This window comes from Telopea speciosissima, chromosome 7, assembly GCF_018873765.1.
Source record: "Telopea speciosissima isolate NSW1024214 ecotype Mountain lineage chromosome 7, Tspe_v1, whole genome shotgun sequence".
Lineage (NCBI taxonomy): Eukaryota > Viridiplantae > Streptophyta > Magnoliopsida > Proteales > Proteaceae > Telopea > Telopea speciosissima.
In genome coordinates, this window is record NC_057922.1 from 55,028,490 (window position 1) to 55,048,777 (window position 20,288).

At 38.0% G+C, this 20,288-nt stretch overlaps 1 protein-coding gene across 1 annotated transcript in view; it reads left to right on the forward strand.

Annotated features, from left to right (window-relative positions):
• The first annotated feature begins 1,526 nt into the window (after positions 1-1,526).
• Positions 1,527-20,288, forward strand: part of LOC122670102 (protein FAR1-RELATED SEQUENCE 5-like) — a 32,132-nt gene continuing 13,370 nt past the window's right edge. The window contains exons 1-2 of the mRNA XM_043867067.1: positions 1,527-1,708; positions 2,065-2,609. Of these exons, the coding sequence (XP_043723002.1) occupies position 1,708; positions 2,065-2,609 (546 nt within the window). The 5' untranslated portion in view covers positions 1,527-1,707. The remainder of the gene's footprint in view (positions 1,709-2,064; positions 2,610-20,288) is intronic.

Below are 20,288 nucleotides of genomic sequence, written 5' to 3' on the forward strand. Positions count from 1 at the left end.
TATTTGGAACGAAATTGGGCGTCACACTACTCAGAAATTGTTGCACCATTTAAAGCCTGTTTATATTTAAATAAGGCCACAGCCCAGTTTTGCACCGTTTAAGGCCCGATTATATTTCCCGATTATAGGCCGAAACCTGACCTAATCCGATCGAGCCCGACCAGGCCCGGCCCGAATAATTAAATGGTCGGTCACAATGCAGGCTTTAAGCACCGTGAGGCCCGGCCTGGCCCGACCGAACCCGACCGGTCCCGACCGGTTGACACCCCATAAATAAAAGGGGCGACCATCACCTGCAGCAACTTTTTTCATTATTATTGATATCAAGTCTGTACTGCTTAAGTTTGATAGTGTCTGTATAATTAAAAAACCTAGACATGATATTCACATCACACATCAATTGGCACAATCTGCACCCATTCATTGTAATCAGGGCGACGTAGCTGAAGAAGACCTTGAAATCTTTCTTTAATGAAATTTCTTCCTTTTCATTAAAAAAAAACCATTCATTTGAAAGTAAATTCAATAGGCAACAATGAAACTGGAGAAATGAAATCACAAAATGAAATAAGCCCTAAGAAATTAAACAGAGGACTCGTATGATATCTGCGGAATCGTATGAAATATGCCCTAGAATCACAAAATGAAATTAGGGATTCAAACAACACAAATTGATCACATTAAAGGAATCAATTGAAGGAGGTAAAACTTACATTCGATTTGCAATCGTTTGTTCAAATCAATTGAAGGGGGAAAGCTTCACAGTATCGTTGAGTTACTGGGAATCAGGCACAAAGTCGATGTTGCAGGTGGTCTCGTTTCTTCAGCTCAAATCAGTGGAAGAAGATGAAATTGACGAAGTGAGAGTCCTGGCATTTCCTAATTCTCGGCACAGTGATGTTCAGGTCGTGGGGAGTTGGTTTCATTGTCGACGATTTGAGGTTCGGAGGAACAAGAAGAAAAGCTTTCTTCTTCGTTTTTTATCCTAAGGGTAAAAAAGTAATGTTACATGCACCAAAGGGTATTTTGGAGATTAAAGGTGTTAGTCCTTACTCACGTCACAACTTAACGGCTGGACGCTAACTCTGGAGGGTTCTGCTTGTAATATATTATGAACGGTAAGGGAGGGGAATGTAATTTTAGAAAACAGGTGATGGGGGTGTAATTAAGGTAAAGTACAGGGGAGGGGATGTAATTTAACACAAAACAAAACGACAAAAAAAAGAAAGAGTACGAGGAACACTACCGATTGATTGGATTGTATGTTAGATTCTGAGTCATTCGATATTACTGATCAACAACCAAATCAACCGATCCGGCGAGTAGATTGATTGATAGAGAAACGTTAGTCAATCCGATTCCAATCTGATGGTTGAGCTTTCGATAGCTACTCTATATACGTTTTCTTCCAATCATTTCCTTCTCGGATAAAACGAATTGTACGAAACGCTTCTCCAACACGTGGCATAATCGTAGAGCACTTGGACCTACCACGGGTGACCGAATCGCTCCCCTCTCCTCCCCCTCCCATGTCCCAATTCCAAAACAAATAGAGAAACTCTACGGTTTAAGGCTGACTCTCGTCGAGTTCAAAGCCCAGAGCCCAAAGCCATGACTCCAAAGCTCAAGAGCCCCTGAATTGTTTTCTCGATCGATCGTTTTTCGTGGGCTCTTCAGGCTTTACAGTCAACGCCAATAGTAAAACTCAGTAAGCTTTTCTCAAGAATCCAAATTAATCTTTTACTGGTATACTTTTGGAACTTTGAATTTGCTTCTGAAATCATCCACCATTAAGGGGTCTTACGAAGATTTTATTTTATTTTTTCTAAGGAATATTTGTTGAAATTAAATGCTATTGTTTCTTGTTTCTGGGATTATTCCTTGATTTCAGAACTAATACTATTGAGTTTTGGACTTTGAGTTGGTAAAATCCTTGTTTGAAATGCATATGCTGCTGCTGAATTCTTTAGAAAAAACAGGTTTCGTTTGAAACAATTGGTTGTTTTATTTGGATGAATATTTATGTGGGTACAGAAAATAATAGAATATAATTTTGTGTGACAGTGGATTTTGGACTTCATTTGGGTGTTAGTGGGAAGGAATTAGGGAATTCCACAGCTATGGTTGTTAGAGAGGTTCCTACCAATGAATTGGTTGAAAGTTCCGATCAAGGGGAGATACATGAGGGTGAGAATGGTATAGTATCTCATAGTTCTTCTGGAACAACTTTAGCTGGAACTGAAGGGGATGCAAATTTAGAACCACAGGTGGGTATGGAGTTTGAGTCTGAAACAGCTGTACATGCATTTTATAGTGCATATGCTATGCGGACGGGATTCACAGCCCGCTCGAACAAAGTCTATCGTTCAAGGCGTGATCGGGCTATTATTGGTCGGGAATATGTGTGTAACAAAGAGGGTTTCCGAGTACCTGATAAGCGTCGGAGTGTAATCAAGCCACGTGCACCCACAAGGCTAGGTTGCAAAGCGATGATTGCTGTAAAGAGACTGAGTTCAGGGAAATGGACTATTTCCAGATTTGTGAAGGAGCACAGTCATCCACTAACTCCTGGAAAGAATCGAAAGGGTTCACTATTAGATCAATATCCGGTGAGTCTCTTTCCTTTGTGAAATTCTGAGCTCATCAGTCTATAAGTTTGTCTTAATTTTTAGGCAATGTTTACAGCTGAGACTATTTCTGCCGCAGATTTTATTAGTATGTTCTGGGTCACTCCTTTGTATGTTCTTTTAGTGAATGATTTTACGCGTAATTTCTTGATCCATAGAAATAATATGATATTATATTCTATTCCTGTTATATAAATATATAGTGTAGTTAGACAAGCTACAAACTATATTATAAATGACAAAGTGCTTAAGAATTCTATTTATAAGAAAAAAAAAGGAAAAAAGAAAGCAGTTCAGAACAAAAGTGCAAGATGTTGCACCAGCACTGGGGGTCTATAAACTAACTGCCTAGTGGGTACCTTGCAACCAAAATATTATTTTAATGGAGAAGTAGTGACTGTTGCTTATAGCTCATTTGTGCAACTCTATTGTTTATTAAACACAATTGTAAAGATTAAGAACATTCCTTCTTGCGTATTAGCCATCTGTTATTCCCCTCCATTCAATATCAGAGAGTCATGATCATGGGGTTTTAAGCTGTTTCTGATGAAGTTGAATGTATGTAATGAGGTACTATAATAAATTTGAGCATCTACTAAAGAGAAAAGTGGAAAACTAAAAATGCAATTCTTTGGATCACTCAGCACCTGTTTTACTAAACAAATTATAAAGTTTGACAATTCCATTATTAAGTGTAGTGCAACTCAAATTTTTGATCTGATCAAACTAGGCACTCTTTAAACTAATGTATATTATGATACCCTTGATTAGATGATCAAAATGGGAAAATACCAAAGGCATTTGGATTTGCTTAAGTAACCATAACAAAACTTTATTTGACAGATAGATAAGCCATAATTTAATCAAATACTTGCATTATAAGAAGGGCAAGAATATCAATTTGAACATCATCTTGGTGGAGGTTTTATGTAGACTGTAGAGGTAGAGGAGCCATGGTGTCCTTTTTTTTTCCTTGGCGGGTGGGGGTGGGTGGGGAGAGGAGAGGCATGTTTGGCTTGTCTGACAGCACTTATGAAGTAGAGTTGGTTGGAGTGGTACTTGGGGCTTCTTGGGTTCAGACATTCAGTGATTTTGTTGATTTTGTTTGCTGATGCCTCCAACGATGAAATTTGCTGTGGCTGGTTGGTTTTGGCATGTCTGACCACTTGTGAAGTAGAGTTACTTGGAATGGTACTTGGGGCTTCTCAGGTTCAGGCATACAGTGATTTGTTTTGCTGATGCCTCTAAAGATGGAATTTGCTGTGTCTGGTAGGTTTTGTGCTTCATGGTCCTGAGTTGACATTTAACGTGTGAACACATGTCAGATGCAAGGTTATTTTCTCTATATAATATTCAAAAGACTTGTCATATGCGACCCACTATAAAATTCTTCATCCTTTATTTTATAACTAGTAAAATACTTAATAACACAAAGTGTTATTGTTTGATAACAGTTTAGGATTGTTATCAATCAACAACACTGAAAGTGTATACGGTTTGCCTTCCTTTGCAGGGTGACTCAATAGGAATGTAACCTGAAATGATACCTCTTCCCTTCTTTTATCCCCTCATTGTGATGTTCGTGCTATTATAAGCTACTGAATCTGGCAAGGTAGTGGGTTGGTGATTTCATATTGGATTGTCATTGTACCTTCATGTTAATACAATTAGTCGAAGTAATCTTTAGTAAGGAGAACTTTTGAGGCTTGTGGACTTTGCATATCATCGACATAATATCTGTCTTGGATCTACAAAAATCAAAGCAAGTGATTACTAGACAAGTAGACTATATAATGCAAGACTGGTCCTATTTTAATATACGTTGGGTATGAGCTTTTAATTATTTGGTTATCTTTGTAATGGGCTGAATTATAAGGCCTAGAAGTGAAGGTCTAAAAGGGTGCACAAAAATAAATATTTTAGTTCATGGTGGAGACCATTAGAGATTAGTTTAGGATTTATCTGGTAGTAGTCGTTATAGAGCTTATCTTGAGTTAGAGTCCTATTAGATCTAGTTTCTGTTTTGGGGTTTAAAAGTTTAGCAAGTTAAGAGTCCTAATAGTATTTTCTAAGTTTACTTTTTTTAGGAAACTAAATGTTCAAGGGACTATTCTTTTTATTGTTTCTGGATATTTAAATACATGTAACACCCCTCTATCATGTATGAATGGAATACGAAATTTAGATGAGTTGGTAAACAAGAGATGATTTCCTCTTTCTCTCTCCTCCACTGCCCTTTTCTCCTTGCTTCTCTTTCTATAGGTTGCTGTGTTACTGTTCATTGTACTATTCACAGCCCCCTTAAACAGATTGACCTTCTTCTCCTCTCTCTATCGATCTGGCTTTCTCCTCCCTTATCCCATTCTTTTCTTTCCCTTATTTCTTACCATATTTCCCTTCTTTCTCCCGTAGCAGGCAGCTGGAACATACAAACCAGCAAGCTTATCGGTCCCTGGTTAGTCATGAAAATAGCCTAGACTCGGGCCTGCGTTGCATCTAATTGAACTGTTTATTTCCTGATCTAGGATTAGGGTTGGCTGGCTGTATCACTCTCATCTCCAGAACAAGTTTCACAAAGGCTTTGTTTGGTTACTTTTGAAAAAGCCTTTTTGTTTTAAAAACAAAACAAATAGAATCTTCCAAACAAAATAGGGTTTGGTACTCACCTGTTTCAGAAAACTTTGGAAACAGGAAAATAAGGAAAGTCCTTCTTTTTAAACAAAAAAGAAGCTTTTTATAAAAAAAATATTTTGCCTTTAATCATTGTTGCAAGGGTTTTAAAATGCAAGTGGAGTTTTTTTGGGGCCAAAAAAAGTTATTTTCCCTTTAAACTTAAAAAATGAAAGTTATAGGGAGCTAGAGATGTTCAAAACTATATCTCCTCATTTCATGTGCTGCAACTACATCAGGTGCCAACCTCTTCTCTTTCTCTGCTACTCAATGTCTTGAGTTCTGACGAAATGATAAATCCCATCCATTCTTTTTCTCATGATCCTGCATCTTCAGGAGCGTCATTGTGCTTTGTTCATCATCTTGCATATTTCAAGATCCTCATCGTTCTGTTCATCATCTTGCATCTTCAATAGTTTCATTGCTCTCTCTCTCTCTTTCTCTCTCTGCCTATTTGAAAGACAAGGCCTTATGAAGTTTTGGTACTCAGTCTAGAGAAGACAAAGGTGATTAGGTGAATGACTCCATGTATGGTATAATCTTATACAGTCAACATTTCAAGTATTAAAATTGGATCATGCAGATCATCAGATCTCAAGTATCGGATGATCATAGGGAGTTGGCCAATGCTTATCCATCTGATACAGTGATACTTACCAATATTTCAAAGATGGAGCCAAATTGACCGATCTGCATTGGAAATTACGCAGCCGAATCCTACCTCTGGTACGGGTTTCTAAATGAATATATATAGTCGTATGTATCCATTCACAAATATTCACACCTTAAAACATATTTTGAGAATTTCATCTTCCAAACGCTATTTTAAGAAAGACAGTAAATGCTTTTCCTACCAAACATTTTCTTTTATTCTCAACAGAAACAAGAAACCAAAACAGCTCAAAATACTTTCATTATTTTGAAACAATAAAGGTGAAAGTGTATGCAGAAGAGGCCTATGTTTCTATGGTTCTAATTAGAAATCCTTGAACACTCATTTCAGTTTCATTGTAGGAAAGGAATCAGTTTCCATCTGGAAAGACTGCATGGTAAATTTGCTTTAAATCTGTCGGGGTTACCATCTTATTTTTTGGAAAGAAACTGTCGGCCACAGATGCAGTTCAAGTTATTCTTGGTCTTTGTCATCACCTTTTGATGAATGCTGACAGTACTATTTTTTTTTGTTGCTGAAGAAGTACCACTTGAATACAGCTGAAAGCTTGCAGAGATCTCTCAAGAAATTCTAGATTTCCACTTCATGTTCTCAGATTCTCAGTATCAGCACAAAGCATTTCGTTAGTAGCTCATGTGTTTACTGATCCTTTTAATAAAGGGGTTATAATTAGTAGCACATAGCTTTGACTTCATGAGTGGGAAGCATAAACATTGAACTGGAGAATGGAGATAACCTTCACTTGCACCCAATGCCCCATGTCCTTGTCAATAACCTTCACTTGCATCCAATGCCCCATGTCTTTGTCAATAACCTTCACTTGCATCCAATGCCCCATGTCCTTGTCAAACATCTTTTTGTTAAAGTTACAAATATTGTACCATGGGGTACAGGTTGGAGTGTGCCATGATAGTGGGTGGTTACTTTAGTTAGTATTTGTGTTGGTCTATCTAGTTCCTAGTTAGGTTTGTTTCCTATTCTAGTTAGTTTTCTTGAAGTTGAACATCTTCTCATACAGTTCATAAATCCGGAAAATATTCTTCTCTTGAGAGAAGCTTTCTTGTAAGTCTTCCCAGACACCCTTGGTAGTGGTAAGGAACATGACATAGCAGCAATAGATGGTTCTATGCTGTTCCATAACCATATCCTGATAGTGGAATTCTCACGCATCCAATTTTCATAGGCTGTGAGCGTGGCAGGATCTTTAGAATCAGTAGTGGGAGGATCATCGGTAATGTATTTCATCTTTCCCTTGACATGGATATATGCCTGCACAGCTTGGGCCCACAAGAGATAGTTGAAACTCCAGAAAGTTTAATAGTGGTAATCTGAATCTGAACATTGTTGTGAGGTGGTTTAGGATCAGCCATCAGGACAAATAATCAGTGCTGAGGTAGAAGACCAGTAGTAAAATATGCAATCGATCAATCCAATCAAAGTATAGTTACAACCAAGAAGCAACAGTAGTCGGCAGTAAGTATGGAGCAATAAACACCCAGATTTGGGTGATTTCAGGATACAGAGAAACAGCAGGTCTGATTGACCTGAAACAGTGAACGAAGGAGGGTCTAATGTATGGGAATATAATCCAAAGTGCAACTCAATCAGATGGTTAGACCAAAAGTAATTGCAGTAGCTTCCATCCTCTTCTTCTAGAAACTATATAGATCTCTATTGAATAGAGGAGGACGAGTTGTTAATGCACCTTCAGGCGAGCACAATCGGGTTGCCATTACTCTTCAGATTTTTTAAGTTCTTTTGAAGAAAACCTGCTCTGATACCACTTGTAGGACTGTATTGGCAACCCAAGGGGGTGAATTGGGAAGTGCGACCCAATTAAAATCTCCTTCCAATCCCCAATTGTGTGCTATCTCAAATCTCCAAACAAATGTTAGTAAAACACAATGAAGTAAATAATGGAGATGAAAAAACAAAGAGAGCAGCATACACAAGATTTATAGTGGTTCGGCATGGCCTCACTACCGTTCTACATCCACTGCCGAAACCATCATCGGCTTGGAATTAACAATCTCTGTTTAAAGGAGGGAGCGGCACCTTTACACCAATCACCACTGTGATCAAACAATCTTCGTTTAAGGGGATGAGACACCCATACAGACTATTCTTGCAGAGTAGGAGAAACACTGATCACAGGTTCAGGGCTTCAATACCCTTCACCTAACCCAATCACTTAAAAAGTGATTCACAATGGCCAAAAGGCCACAAGCTAATTTACCTCTTTGGTATGCAAATTTGCAAGTGCTAGTGCGTAATATTGATCCCCTTGCATAGTGGCTTATAGCTCAATGGCTGAATGATTTGCAAGTGTAAGCTCACAGCCTCCTTTTCTCAATAGCTCATATGATTTGCAAGTTTAAGCATTATCACGGTTTTATCCCGGCAGCGTTTCCACGTATTTGTCCAAAAGTCTCTTGTTGAAACACTGGCTAATTCTCAATTCATAGACAGTAAAAAAACTATCTGTTATGTTCTCTAATGGATCTAATTTGAACTTTGGTTGATTGCTACACAGCCAATCAGCCACAACGATTTAGACAGAGAAGATCATCTCTCGGACATCCTCCGAACGATGACCCGGTCGACTGAACTTTCATCTGTCTACAGAGGGGTCTTCTTGGTAACTAGCGGACCATGTTCCGCTCATCTGCTCTGCATGCACTCTGGTCATCTGCTGTGCATGCACTTTGGTCGTCCTCCAATTGCAAAATGGCCTTTTTGCAATTTCAAGCACATCACTTGGACATAATTTCTAGTAAGCTCTTATGCCATGCCAAGTGAACCATCTATTAGGATTACCAAAGGTCTAAGTCAATGATCATAATGGATGTAAACCATTTCTGTCCAGTTGACTTACTCAGTCTACACTAAGAGCCACCTATCTTAGGTTTTTTCCAATCTAGGTAGCATGAGTAGTAAAGATCATTACATCCTAGGATCAACTAGATATTACATATGAAGCACAACACCTAGAATACATTCAAGCAAACTAAAAAAAGATCTTCCATTCTTGGCTCGAGTTGCTTGAATCCACATGGATGGCTTGACTTGATCTTCCAATTTGAGTTCCACCACAATCCATGAAAAAGTCTCTTGAGCAGCTTGAGATATTCCTGTATGATGCTTGGGCTTAAGGACACGCTTTTCAATGATTGGAACCTGTATACTCAATAAAGCACTAGGAAGAGCATTATATCTTTTTCATACACAAATAGTATGTAATCACCAAAACATGAATTCCATTTAAATCCAAGATTGTATATGTGGGGCCTCAACAATTAGCTAAATCTGAGTTTATTTCATTCTTTTCTGAGACTTCTCTGAAATCCTGTATCTTTAGATCTGGAATCTCCTATCATAAGTAGGATTCTTTATATTCTAGGAGTCTGACTGTTCGATCAGGCTAGATTTTTGATATTATATTCTCCCATCCAATTAGAGCCTTTGACCAGAATATTTTCTGAATATGATTCTTTGGTTCTCTGGTATTCAATTTCTTCTGAAATCTGGTTTCTAAACCTATCATTGCGATTCTGGTTTTATGTTGGAATTCTATAACTATCCTTAGGTGATTTGGATCCACATTAATTGGTATTGGAGCTATGGAGAGCAGTGATTTATGTAACTCTGATATGAACAGTCTTCAAATACTCTTAATCAATTGGTTTAGGTGATCAAGAGATTGTCGGGAGTTGTTTATGTTGAGATGCAACAAAAAGGACTCGGGTCTAGAGATGACATCCACTACATGTGGTTTAAAGGACAAATTGAACTGACCTTGAAATTACAGTCTCAGCTTAATGTTGCACTGTTAAAAGAAGATGAAACAACATCAATCAATGAAGTGGAGCTTGAATTTGAGGATAAAGTAGAGGTAATCATATTGACCTGCGATGACAAAGAAGAGACAGACCTTTGGCTGAAACGAGAAGAACAAATCTTGAATTCAATGTTGAGTCACACCTGCAGCAACTTGAACAAACTACGAACAGAATTGAGGTTGAGTCACACTTGTGGTGCTGCCTTTAAGGTAATTCATGTCCCCTACTTCCAAGGATTGTTCTGCACCACTACTTTCAAGATAAAACAACCTCCAACTAGAAGACAAAGCAATACTTCTAGTCCCTTGAAGGAGCCAAAAGCTTCAGCACAGCAAACCTCTAACCTTACATAAACTTAAAAGAAAAGAGGGGAAGGAAAAAAGATAAACTTTATATGATTGCAGTGTATAGGCATAAATGTATATAAAATGTGTATTTTGCAACGTATTTGGCTGGATTTATATACACCCAAAACCAACCCTTGCACACCCTTAGAATCCCCAAGAGTAACCACCAATTAATGACCAATTAACTTGGAGAATAAAAACTTATGGACATGAATTGGAAATTAATTCCTAATTTATGGCCATTCCCCACTAAAGACCATGAAAAGCCTTAAAACTCATAGAGAGAATAACATAACCTATGGCCATGAATTGGGAATTAATTTCATAAATAGAATTAATCCCAATTAATATTCTTGACCCACCTTCCCACTCATAATAATGACCATGAATGGATTTTAGGGTACCCATAAGATGTTATAAACCCTTTGGAATTTAACCATTACTTTGATCAACCATTACCTTGATCCCGTGGGTCCCACACCATAACAAAGCAATCAAAACACAAGGATTTTTTTGGAAATCCTTATATGGATTAAAACACTGAAGCAATGACATGAAAAGTTAGACAAGGTTCTAATTTCAAATGGTTTCGTTGTAAACGACGCTGAAAGATGCTTATATAGCAGGTTCTATGGTGATAGGGGCATATTCATGTTACTATATGTAGATGATATGCTTATAAGGGGAACCAACTTGGAAATAGTGAATCAAGCTAAGAAACTTTTTATGTCAAGTTTTGACACAAAGGATTTAGGAGTGGCTGATGTGACAATTTGGATCAAGATCATCAAGCAAGGAAATTATATTTTAATATCCCAAACCCATTATATAGAAAACATACTTAAAAGGTATGGGTACCATGAAGTTTCAGCGGTTAAAACACCTTTTGACATTGAGTGTCATTAGAAAAGAAACTTGGGTAAACCAGTGAATCAAAAAATATATGCTCAAATTATTGGTTAGGTCACATATCTAATGAATTGTACGCGTCCAGATATTGCGCTTGTGGTAGGAAAGTTGAGTCAACATACTCACAATCTAAGTAAGGAACACTAGAGCGCGGTTGATAGGTTGCTAAGGTACCTAAAAGGTACTATAAACTATAGTTTACACTACAGTGGTAAACCAGCGATTTTGGAAGGGTACTGTGATGCAAATTGGATCTTGAATACAAACAAGTCTTTAGCTACTAGTAGGTATGTATTTATACTAGCAGGCAGTGCAATCTCATGGAAGTCCACAAAGCAACCTTGTGGGACGGGCTCTACCATGGAAGCTGAGTTCATAGCCTTGGAAAATGTGGGAACGGAAGCCAAATGGCTTAGGAACTTAATGGCGGATGTGGCAAAACCCTCGCCATCGGTATCACTACAATGTGATAACCAAGCGGATATACATCTAGCCAAGAACCGGATATACAATGGTAAAAGGAGGCAAAAATGCCTAAAACACAATCTTGTGAGACAGTACATAGATGAAGGAATGATAGCTATGTTATGGTGTGGGAACCACAGGGTCAAGGTAATGGTTGATCAAAGTAATGGTTGAATTCCAAAGGGTTTATAACATCTTATGGGTACCCTAAAATCCATTCATGGTCATTATTATGAGTGGGAAGGTGGGTCAAGAGTATTGATTGGGATTAATTCCATTTATGAAATTAATTCCCAATTCATGGCCATAGGTTATGTTATTCCCTCTATAGGTTTTAAGGCTTTTCATGGTCTTTAGTGGGGAATGGTCATGAATTAGGAATTAATTCCCAATTCATGTCCATAAGTTTTTATTCTCCAATTTAATTGGCCATTAGTTGGTGGTTACTCTTGGGGATTCCAAGGGTGTGCAAGGGCTGGTTTTGGGTTTATACAAACCCAGCCAAATACGTTGTAAAATACACATTTCATATGCATCTATGCCTATACACTACGATCATATGAAGTTTATCTTTTTTCCTTTCCCTCTTTTCTTTTAAGTTTGTGTAAGGTTAGAGGTTTGCTGTGCTGAAGCTTTTGGCTCCTTCAAGGGACTAGAAGAACTGCTTTGTCTTCTAGTTGGAGGTTGTTTAATTTTGGAGGTAGTGGTGCAGAACAATCTTTGGCAGTAAAGGGCATCAATTACCTTAAAGGCAGTACCACATGTGTGACTCAAACTCAATTCTGTTCGCAGTTTGTTCAAGTTGCTGCTGCGGGTGTGACTCAACATTGAATTCAAGATTTGTTCTTCTTGTTTCAGCCAAAAGTAAAAAAAACAACAGCCTAGTTTCTACTGCTTAAGCTATTGCAATGCAATTTGTATTATTTCAATTGTTTGTAAGAAATTGTAATACAGACAGTGCTTGAAGATTTGAAGACAAAAGATAAATAGGTAGGAGATTCTAATGAGGTGGTCTACGTCACATAGCTCAAAGCAGACAAGGCTTAAGTGTAACGCCCCCAAATCCGTCTAGGAGTTTAGTCGTTAACAGTCCACAAGATCATACGTCTTAGGGAATGTGAACCAGAGTGAATTCAACTATAAGTCCTCAAGTAACCTCAAAACATATTGCAGCGGAAGGCTATATCCATATCCATTCAATTGACATGATTAAATTCAAGTTTCCAATAGTATTGAAAAATTTAACTAATTATTACATCATCTCAAAACTCAAAATAATCAAAATTACATGTCCTTAAAAATTCAAGTCTAAAACATAATTTAGATAAACTTAAAAAATTAATCATACTGTACGTCTCTGTCACAACCATAAGCTCCATCCTCTTGATTCTCTATACAGGTCTGATCAGTATCTACGGTCTCCTCACCTGAAACATGATAGGGGTAAGCTTCGGGAAGAAACTTAGCGAGATAACATCCAAACCTCATACGAATATTAAAATAAAAAACATGAACCATAACAGAGTTGGAAAAATATATACATAAACATTAGGGTTACTCATCCCTATAACAAATTTCACAAAAACAACAACATGGCATATTCATAACCAAGTACTAACATCATGCTACACCTGGCCAAAAGCATAACCACGATATCCTAATTTAATCATGAGCATACAGATCAATGTAACCACAAACATCTGCCTTGTACCGTACTACAAGTGTAGCTCAGTCACCAACGGTGAGGACGAGAAGTATGCCCCATACCGTACTACGGGTTCATCTTCTCGATCACAATTAAATAAAAAAATAAAAATAAACATCCATACATCCATAAGCATGCAAGGAGTTGCCATGCTTCCATAATCATGAAGAATATCATCATAACATCCGTTTCACTATATCTCATGCTATTATGCCCTTAAATCAATGAATTTCTTAACATAGTTTTCTCAAATAAAATTGTTAAACACGTGCTTGAAAAAAAATCAGAACTTTAGAATCAAGAGAAGAGAATATTTTTAATATAAAATAAGCACAAGGTGATAGATGTTAACTCACAGGTTTGCTGAAAATCGAATTCTAAAGAAAAAGCTTGAAGGTGCTTTAATGGTGGAAGACCTCGCTCCTTTGGATGAAGACCGTACTTGAAGGAGTAGCAGTCCTTCCCTTCTTTCTCTTGCTGTCCTTCCTCTTTTTCTCCTTCTCTTTAATTTCTTCCTCTCTTCTTCCTCTTTTTATCTCTCTCTCCCTTTCACGATTTCTGTCCCCCTCTTTCCTATTTCAACTCAATCTCTTTCTTCTCTAACTTCCATATTTTTTTCCTATTTCAACTCAATCTCTCTTTCTTCTCTAACTTCTTTATTTTTCCTATTTCAACTCAATCTCTCTTTCACGATTTCTTTAAACATGGAGAATCTCCACCCCTGCTTTCTCTGACCTAGTAGTTTTTAAGTGGGGCCCACCAAGATGCTTAAGGCAAAATAAATAAAATTCCTTTTAATTGCTTCCCTCAAGAATTGATCCTTAGACCTCTTTAATTACATATAAGGTCCTAACCACTCGACTAACCCACTTAGTTATTAATAAGGTTATAAACATAGTTCGAAAACTCGTTTTTGGTGTTTCGGGCTGACTAAAATATCCGAAATATCCGAAATTTCGGTTGAAATTTTGTATTTTTTCTGTTATGTTTCGATAGGTCATTTCGGTGGGTTTTAGGCCAAGTTAAGGCCTGAAACTTCATGGAAACCCTATTTTAGGCTATATAAACACATTTAAGTGTTCAAATTGCAAAAATAGTCACCCAAAGTGGTGTTTTGGATTTGCATTATTGATTGGCAATGTACGGTCGAATCCTAATATATAACTTAGTTAATTACACATACACATTGTTTAAGACTTTAAGTACTAGAGGACATAATAAATTAATAATTAATAAGCAATTTAAACAAGTAAATTGACTTGAAAGTTGGAAATATAAAGTGAATGACTCATAAGTCATAACTTAAGTCATAATATTAAGTACATTAAGTCAATAACAAGTTAACAACTTAAGAAGATGATATCAATATGACAATATCCCCAATAGTCCAATACAAGTCAAGTAGTCATCAAGTGACTCAAATATTTACAAATTTTCTAATAATAATTACTCTGCCGTCCAGGATCGACCCCACTCAATAGTCCGATGGAGCCGACGTGTATTGTTCTCCGACTGTAGGACAAATGAATGTCACGTCATAGTCTGGGAGAAGAAACGAGTGTAGTCATCCACACTGGCCATGTAAATTGCATCATCGACATGCTGAAGGTAACCTATCCTAGGATATGGGTCACCAAACTGTGAAGAAGTACTACCCACTGATCTACTATGATATGCCGCCTCTGGGAGCATGTACGGGTACGGGCCGTACGGCTGGTGGGTTGGGTAGGAAAATATGTCATCCACAAAAGACGATCCACTACATCCTTGTAAGTGGGAGTCATACTCAAAACTAGGAATGGATGGAGAAGATATATGCTCCCCCCCCCCCCCAAGTCAACTGCCCTTTGCCATATGGATGTGAATGGGATGAACTATACTCTGATTGTGCTGGAGATGGACTGCTCTCTATATGAACAGATGGGTCACGGAAATGCCCAATCGATCTACTGTCCCTATCGTTAATGCTCAATCCACCAACAGAGCCAGATAAGGTATCAATGTCCATAAGATCAGCCTGCCTACTAGTACCACGAGGACGGGATTGGCCACAACACTGTCTCGAGTAGGTCGAGGTGGCTGGTGTGGCTGGTGTGGGGGTACGTTCACCGTGGTCTGTATCTTGTGTGGCATGATCAAACTGTGTTTCTCCGGTGAATCGGAGTGCCTCTTGTTGCTCTTCTACCACATACGGGACTCGATTTCCCTCATATGCTTGACCACCATCATCACCATCATCACCTCCATCTTCACCATCTCCACCATCACCATCTCCACCATCGTTACCATCAACACCATCATCAACTCTACGAGTCTGAGTTTGAGTCCGAGTCCCACCACTGCCACCAGAGGACACGGACCAATCTTCTTCCTCCTCATCAACATTGCAACCCATAGGCTAGAACGGTATGGGTGACGCGCCCCGTGCGTGTACCTCACCCTCTTCAGCCATGAAGGTTCAGGCCTACCTCCAGGCTGATCTAACACTGGCTCATCTCTATCCCTTACCCAATCCACAATAGGATCTTCATCATCTGACTCCACCTGGAAAATGTTGGTGAGATCGATATTTTCCCTGATACCCTCTTGTCCCATGCGTATGTGTTGCATCTTCAACCTCAAATTGTAATGCACATACACCAAGTCAGATAGACGTTCGGAACCCAATCTAATTTTCCTCTTGGAGTGGATGAGAGAAAATGTACTCCAATTCCGTTCACAGCCAGATGCGGAACATGTCTGGGAGAGACCCTTGATTGCTATTTTCCGTAAATTCTCTACTGAACCCTTATACAACACCCACCATTCAGCTGCATTACAACAAAAGAGACATGTTATATTCAGTTCAAAAGTTTCAATGCATACATAATTTAAAGAATAAGATATTGAATTGAGTAATGACTAATGAGTACCGGAATCACCGCGTGTACGGCCTTGCTTTGCAGCATCGGTTCCAAAACTCTCCAATGCATCCCTAAAAGTCTTCAACTATAATCATTTGGAAAATATTTAAAATTAGTAATGACTCATTACTATTTAGTATTTACTGTGGTAATTCCAAATGAATTATAACTTATAAGACTCACCTCATTGTTGCATATAGCTTGTAATTTACTATTCGGCTCCAACTTGGCAACTACTTGTTTTACTGCTTCAATAAGACTACTATTCAACCTAAGCCTATGATTGTATTGGTACTTGGGGTTCAAATAGTATGCTGAAGTTGACAGTACATATTGTCAATGCCTTAATAGTTAGTAATATATCTTTCAAATTAACTTTAAAAGATGTCATCGCATAAAAAACAAACTACACTCACCAGCCTTATGCAGTGGATGCATAAGTTGATTTTCCCAGCGCTCCTTGATAATTTTGAGAAAGTGTTTGCTACCTCGTGGAGTTGCATTGTAAACACCTTCATTCGTCAAGTCTATGGCAGCATATAGATGTGGTATGGTTGGTCCCTTGAGAGCAGAATTAACTATATGCAAAAACTTGACCACTGGGGCAAATACACATTCATGATCTCATGTGGGGTGGGCCCCTTATACCCTGGGCCAGCCTCAGCAATGGAATCTATCATAGTCTAATAAAAGGGGCTTTGTGCTGTGTTTGCTGGGATGGTATTGTATAACATCTACTTAACTATAGATTCCTTCACCATCCCCTTCAGATTTTTCCATGCTCCCTTGATTTTTGGTTGCTTGTTGCCTTTCTTTCTGTAAACACCAGGTGCTTGGTGAAGTGCTGGGTCATCTCGTGGTGGTACTACTGGAGGTGGTGGAGGCGGAGCTGCCCTCGTACTCTGTGATTTCCTAAAGGGATGAGGCAACCCGGGCTGCCTACCACCTGCTCTAGATGTACCTGCTCCTCCACTACCACTAGCACCAGCTCTAGAGGTACCAGCTCCTCCACTACCACCTACTCTTTGTCTCTCCTGATCCTCATGATAAGTGGCTCTGCTCATCATCTGTGCTCGTCTCCAATCCCTAGTCTCTCGCTCAGTCTCTATATCATCAGGAACATAGACGGAATCATCGCTGCCATCATCATCACCATAATCAACATCATCATAGCCTCCCGTTGTACACCTTACTGCATCCTCAAGGTCTACCCTTCCCTTCTCCCTCTGAGCCTTCCTCTTACTCCCTCCCTTCATGTACTCAATGACAGCCCTAGATACCTCAACAGGGACCATATGACATGAGACCACTTCAGGAGAATTCCCAGCTAGATGTTGTTTGAGTCTAGTGGCATCACCTCCCAAAAACTTCTGGTGATAGTAATTGCATTTTGTTTTTCTTTTATCCCCATCAATTGGAGTGCCGTGCAACCATGCAATGTCACCCCTAGCACGCCTGGGTGTTCTCTCCTCCCCCTGGGCCTGGGCCGCCTGCCTCTACCCCTCCTGCCTCTGGCTCTGTCGTTTACCACGGTACGCTATAATCGGTCTTGTTTACTGTTGCATAAATAAAAGACAATTCATTAATCACTGAAGCACATTAATTCTTTTAGTTTGAGAGCACTAACACAACTATATAGCTATTTAGTATTTTTCCCCTAACCCTCATATTTTTCTCATATTTAAAAACAATTTTTTAAAATATTTTTCAAATAAATATTGGCCTAGCACAACAGAACCGAAATTATATGCAAATGGGCAGCCATAAAAAAACATGTAGAATTTACTTATAGCTATTTAGTATTTTCCCCCTAACCCTCATTTTTTTCTCATATTTTAAAATAATTTTTTAAAATATTTTTCAAATAAATATTGGCCTAGTACAACAAAACCGAAGTGATATGCAAATGGGCAGTAGTTGAAAAACATGTACAATTTACTTTTATATTTTTCATTAATTTTAAAACAAAAACCTCATATTTTCCCAAATTTTTCCAATTTTTTGAATTTTTTAAATATTTTTTTATAATTTTCGAAAATTAAAATAATTAATTATTTACAGAAAAATATTTTCGACACCGTGAGGCTGTAGATCGGCCAATGGTGTCTAACATATATGTAATTGATAACCATACAATGTACATAACCCCTATTATATTTAGATTTTTGTTGTAGGAAAATCAAAATTTTGAAGCAGAAAATAAAAAATAAATATACATACCGAAAAAAAATTTCGACACCGTGAGGTTGTAGATTGGCCTCCGGTGTCTGACATATATTATTTTCATTACAGACAAACAAATATTGATCATGCATTTTCCAAAAAATTAAAATTTTGAGAAGATGGTTTTACCTAGAATAGTGAAAAGGCTTCACAGATGCGCTATTGGTGTGTTCTCCGGTGTAGATGCAGCGAAGATTTGAAGGCCGGTGCAAGAATCAGCAAGGAGAAGTGAAAGGATGAAGAACAAGGAGAAAAAAACCCAAAAAACCAAAGCTTGTTAAGTCTTGGTCGAAATTTCGACCGAGACTAATGAGTTTTGGTATTTATAAAAGGCACTTTTGAAAAGGCATCTCGATATCTTGCGAGATTTTGATTTTATCTCGAGATATCGCGAGATGGTCGAAATATCGACCGAGTTTTTGCATTTTTTTGATTCAAGCTGCTGTTTCGTTTCGGCCAGGTCGAGATTTCGCGAGATTTAGTACTATGCTTATAAATAAATATATTTAATAAAATGATCATCTTACCTCAAAATCCATTGATCGTGGATCCAAAAATCAAGATCCTCAGTTGGTTGTCAATTCAGAATTTGCGCCAATGTGAAATGTCTAAATTATCCTTATATTTTGGGCATGGGTATTACATTATGACAAGGTTGACGTCTTGAAAGATGAGGCCAAGAGTGAGTATGAAGTCAATGACACCTTACAAGAAACCGTCAACATTCGTGACTTTTTTCTTGAAGAAGTAAAGCTTGTGTTACCACCTCAATTCTTTGACAAGAAAATCCCAAGATTGAGGACTTTATTATCTTTACACAATCAGAGTTTTGGTTGGGAATCGTCAAAGCTACTACTCGCATGCTGAAGCCGGAATAGAATTGATGCAGATAAAACCTATAAGTGGGCTTATTTTAGTGGAAATAAGCCTTGGGTTTTGTTACATATGTGTTGGGTCTTTGGTCCAATGGTTTTCATTATAATATGCCACTTTATTGGGCCTAAATTATAGGTAGAAGGTAGGAATATGGGATTTACTTTATTAGTTTAATTTGAATCTTTTATTTCTTTTTTTATTTGTCATTAGAGTTTTTTAATTAGGGTGGATTAGGTCTCTATGAGTCCAGCCTTGTTAAGGTGTTTTCATTTATTTTTAGGCTGAGTTATAGTAGTAGTAGACTACCTCCAAGGTAAGCTATTGGCTGTAGGAGTTTTAGTTTTAGTTTGATTGCTGTTTTGAGTCTTTTATATAAGTTTGTAAGGGGCTAAAACCCTCGACACAGATTTGATGAATGGAATTGGCTTTTAGACCTTTAGTTTGGTGAGATTCATAACACCTATGTGCTGTGAGACTCAGTAAAGCCCTAGGTAGGATGCTGAGGTTGGCTTGGTGAAATGCCAAGTTAGTGATTCAGGTTGGATTCCTGACGCACATAGCATATCTCTTCTTCCATTCTTTTCTCCTTTATCAATTGATCTAAACCCAGGTCAGTTCCCTACTTTCTATTTTTGCACATCTTCTGTATTGGCATAAAACTGTTATCTTTGAGTTGATCTGAGTTGCTGTGTTTCTGCTTATCATTCTTTTAAAATTGTGGTTCTGTTTTCAACATTAAAATCTAATCTTTCTTCTAGTTTCTCGAGTTCTTGCTCCTACAAGGATTTCTAAAACCCAACTGTCAGCCACTGGATTTAAAATCTGGTTCCATATATAGCAATCGGTTTCTGTTCTAAACATCTCTACCATTTCAAAATTTGATTTAGATACTGTTTTCTTGGAGTCCTACGGCAAATTTGATATTAGAAAACCCAGTTTCAGATTCTGTTTTCAATTTCTAATTTCAGGTTTCGGTTCTGCTGCTGAATTGAGTTCTGTTATCAATATTAACTTAATCTGAGTTTATTTCATGCTGTTTTGAGATTTCTCT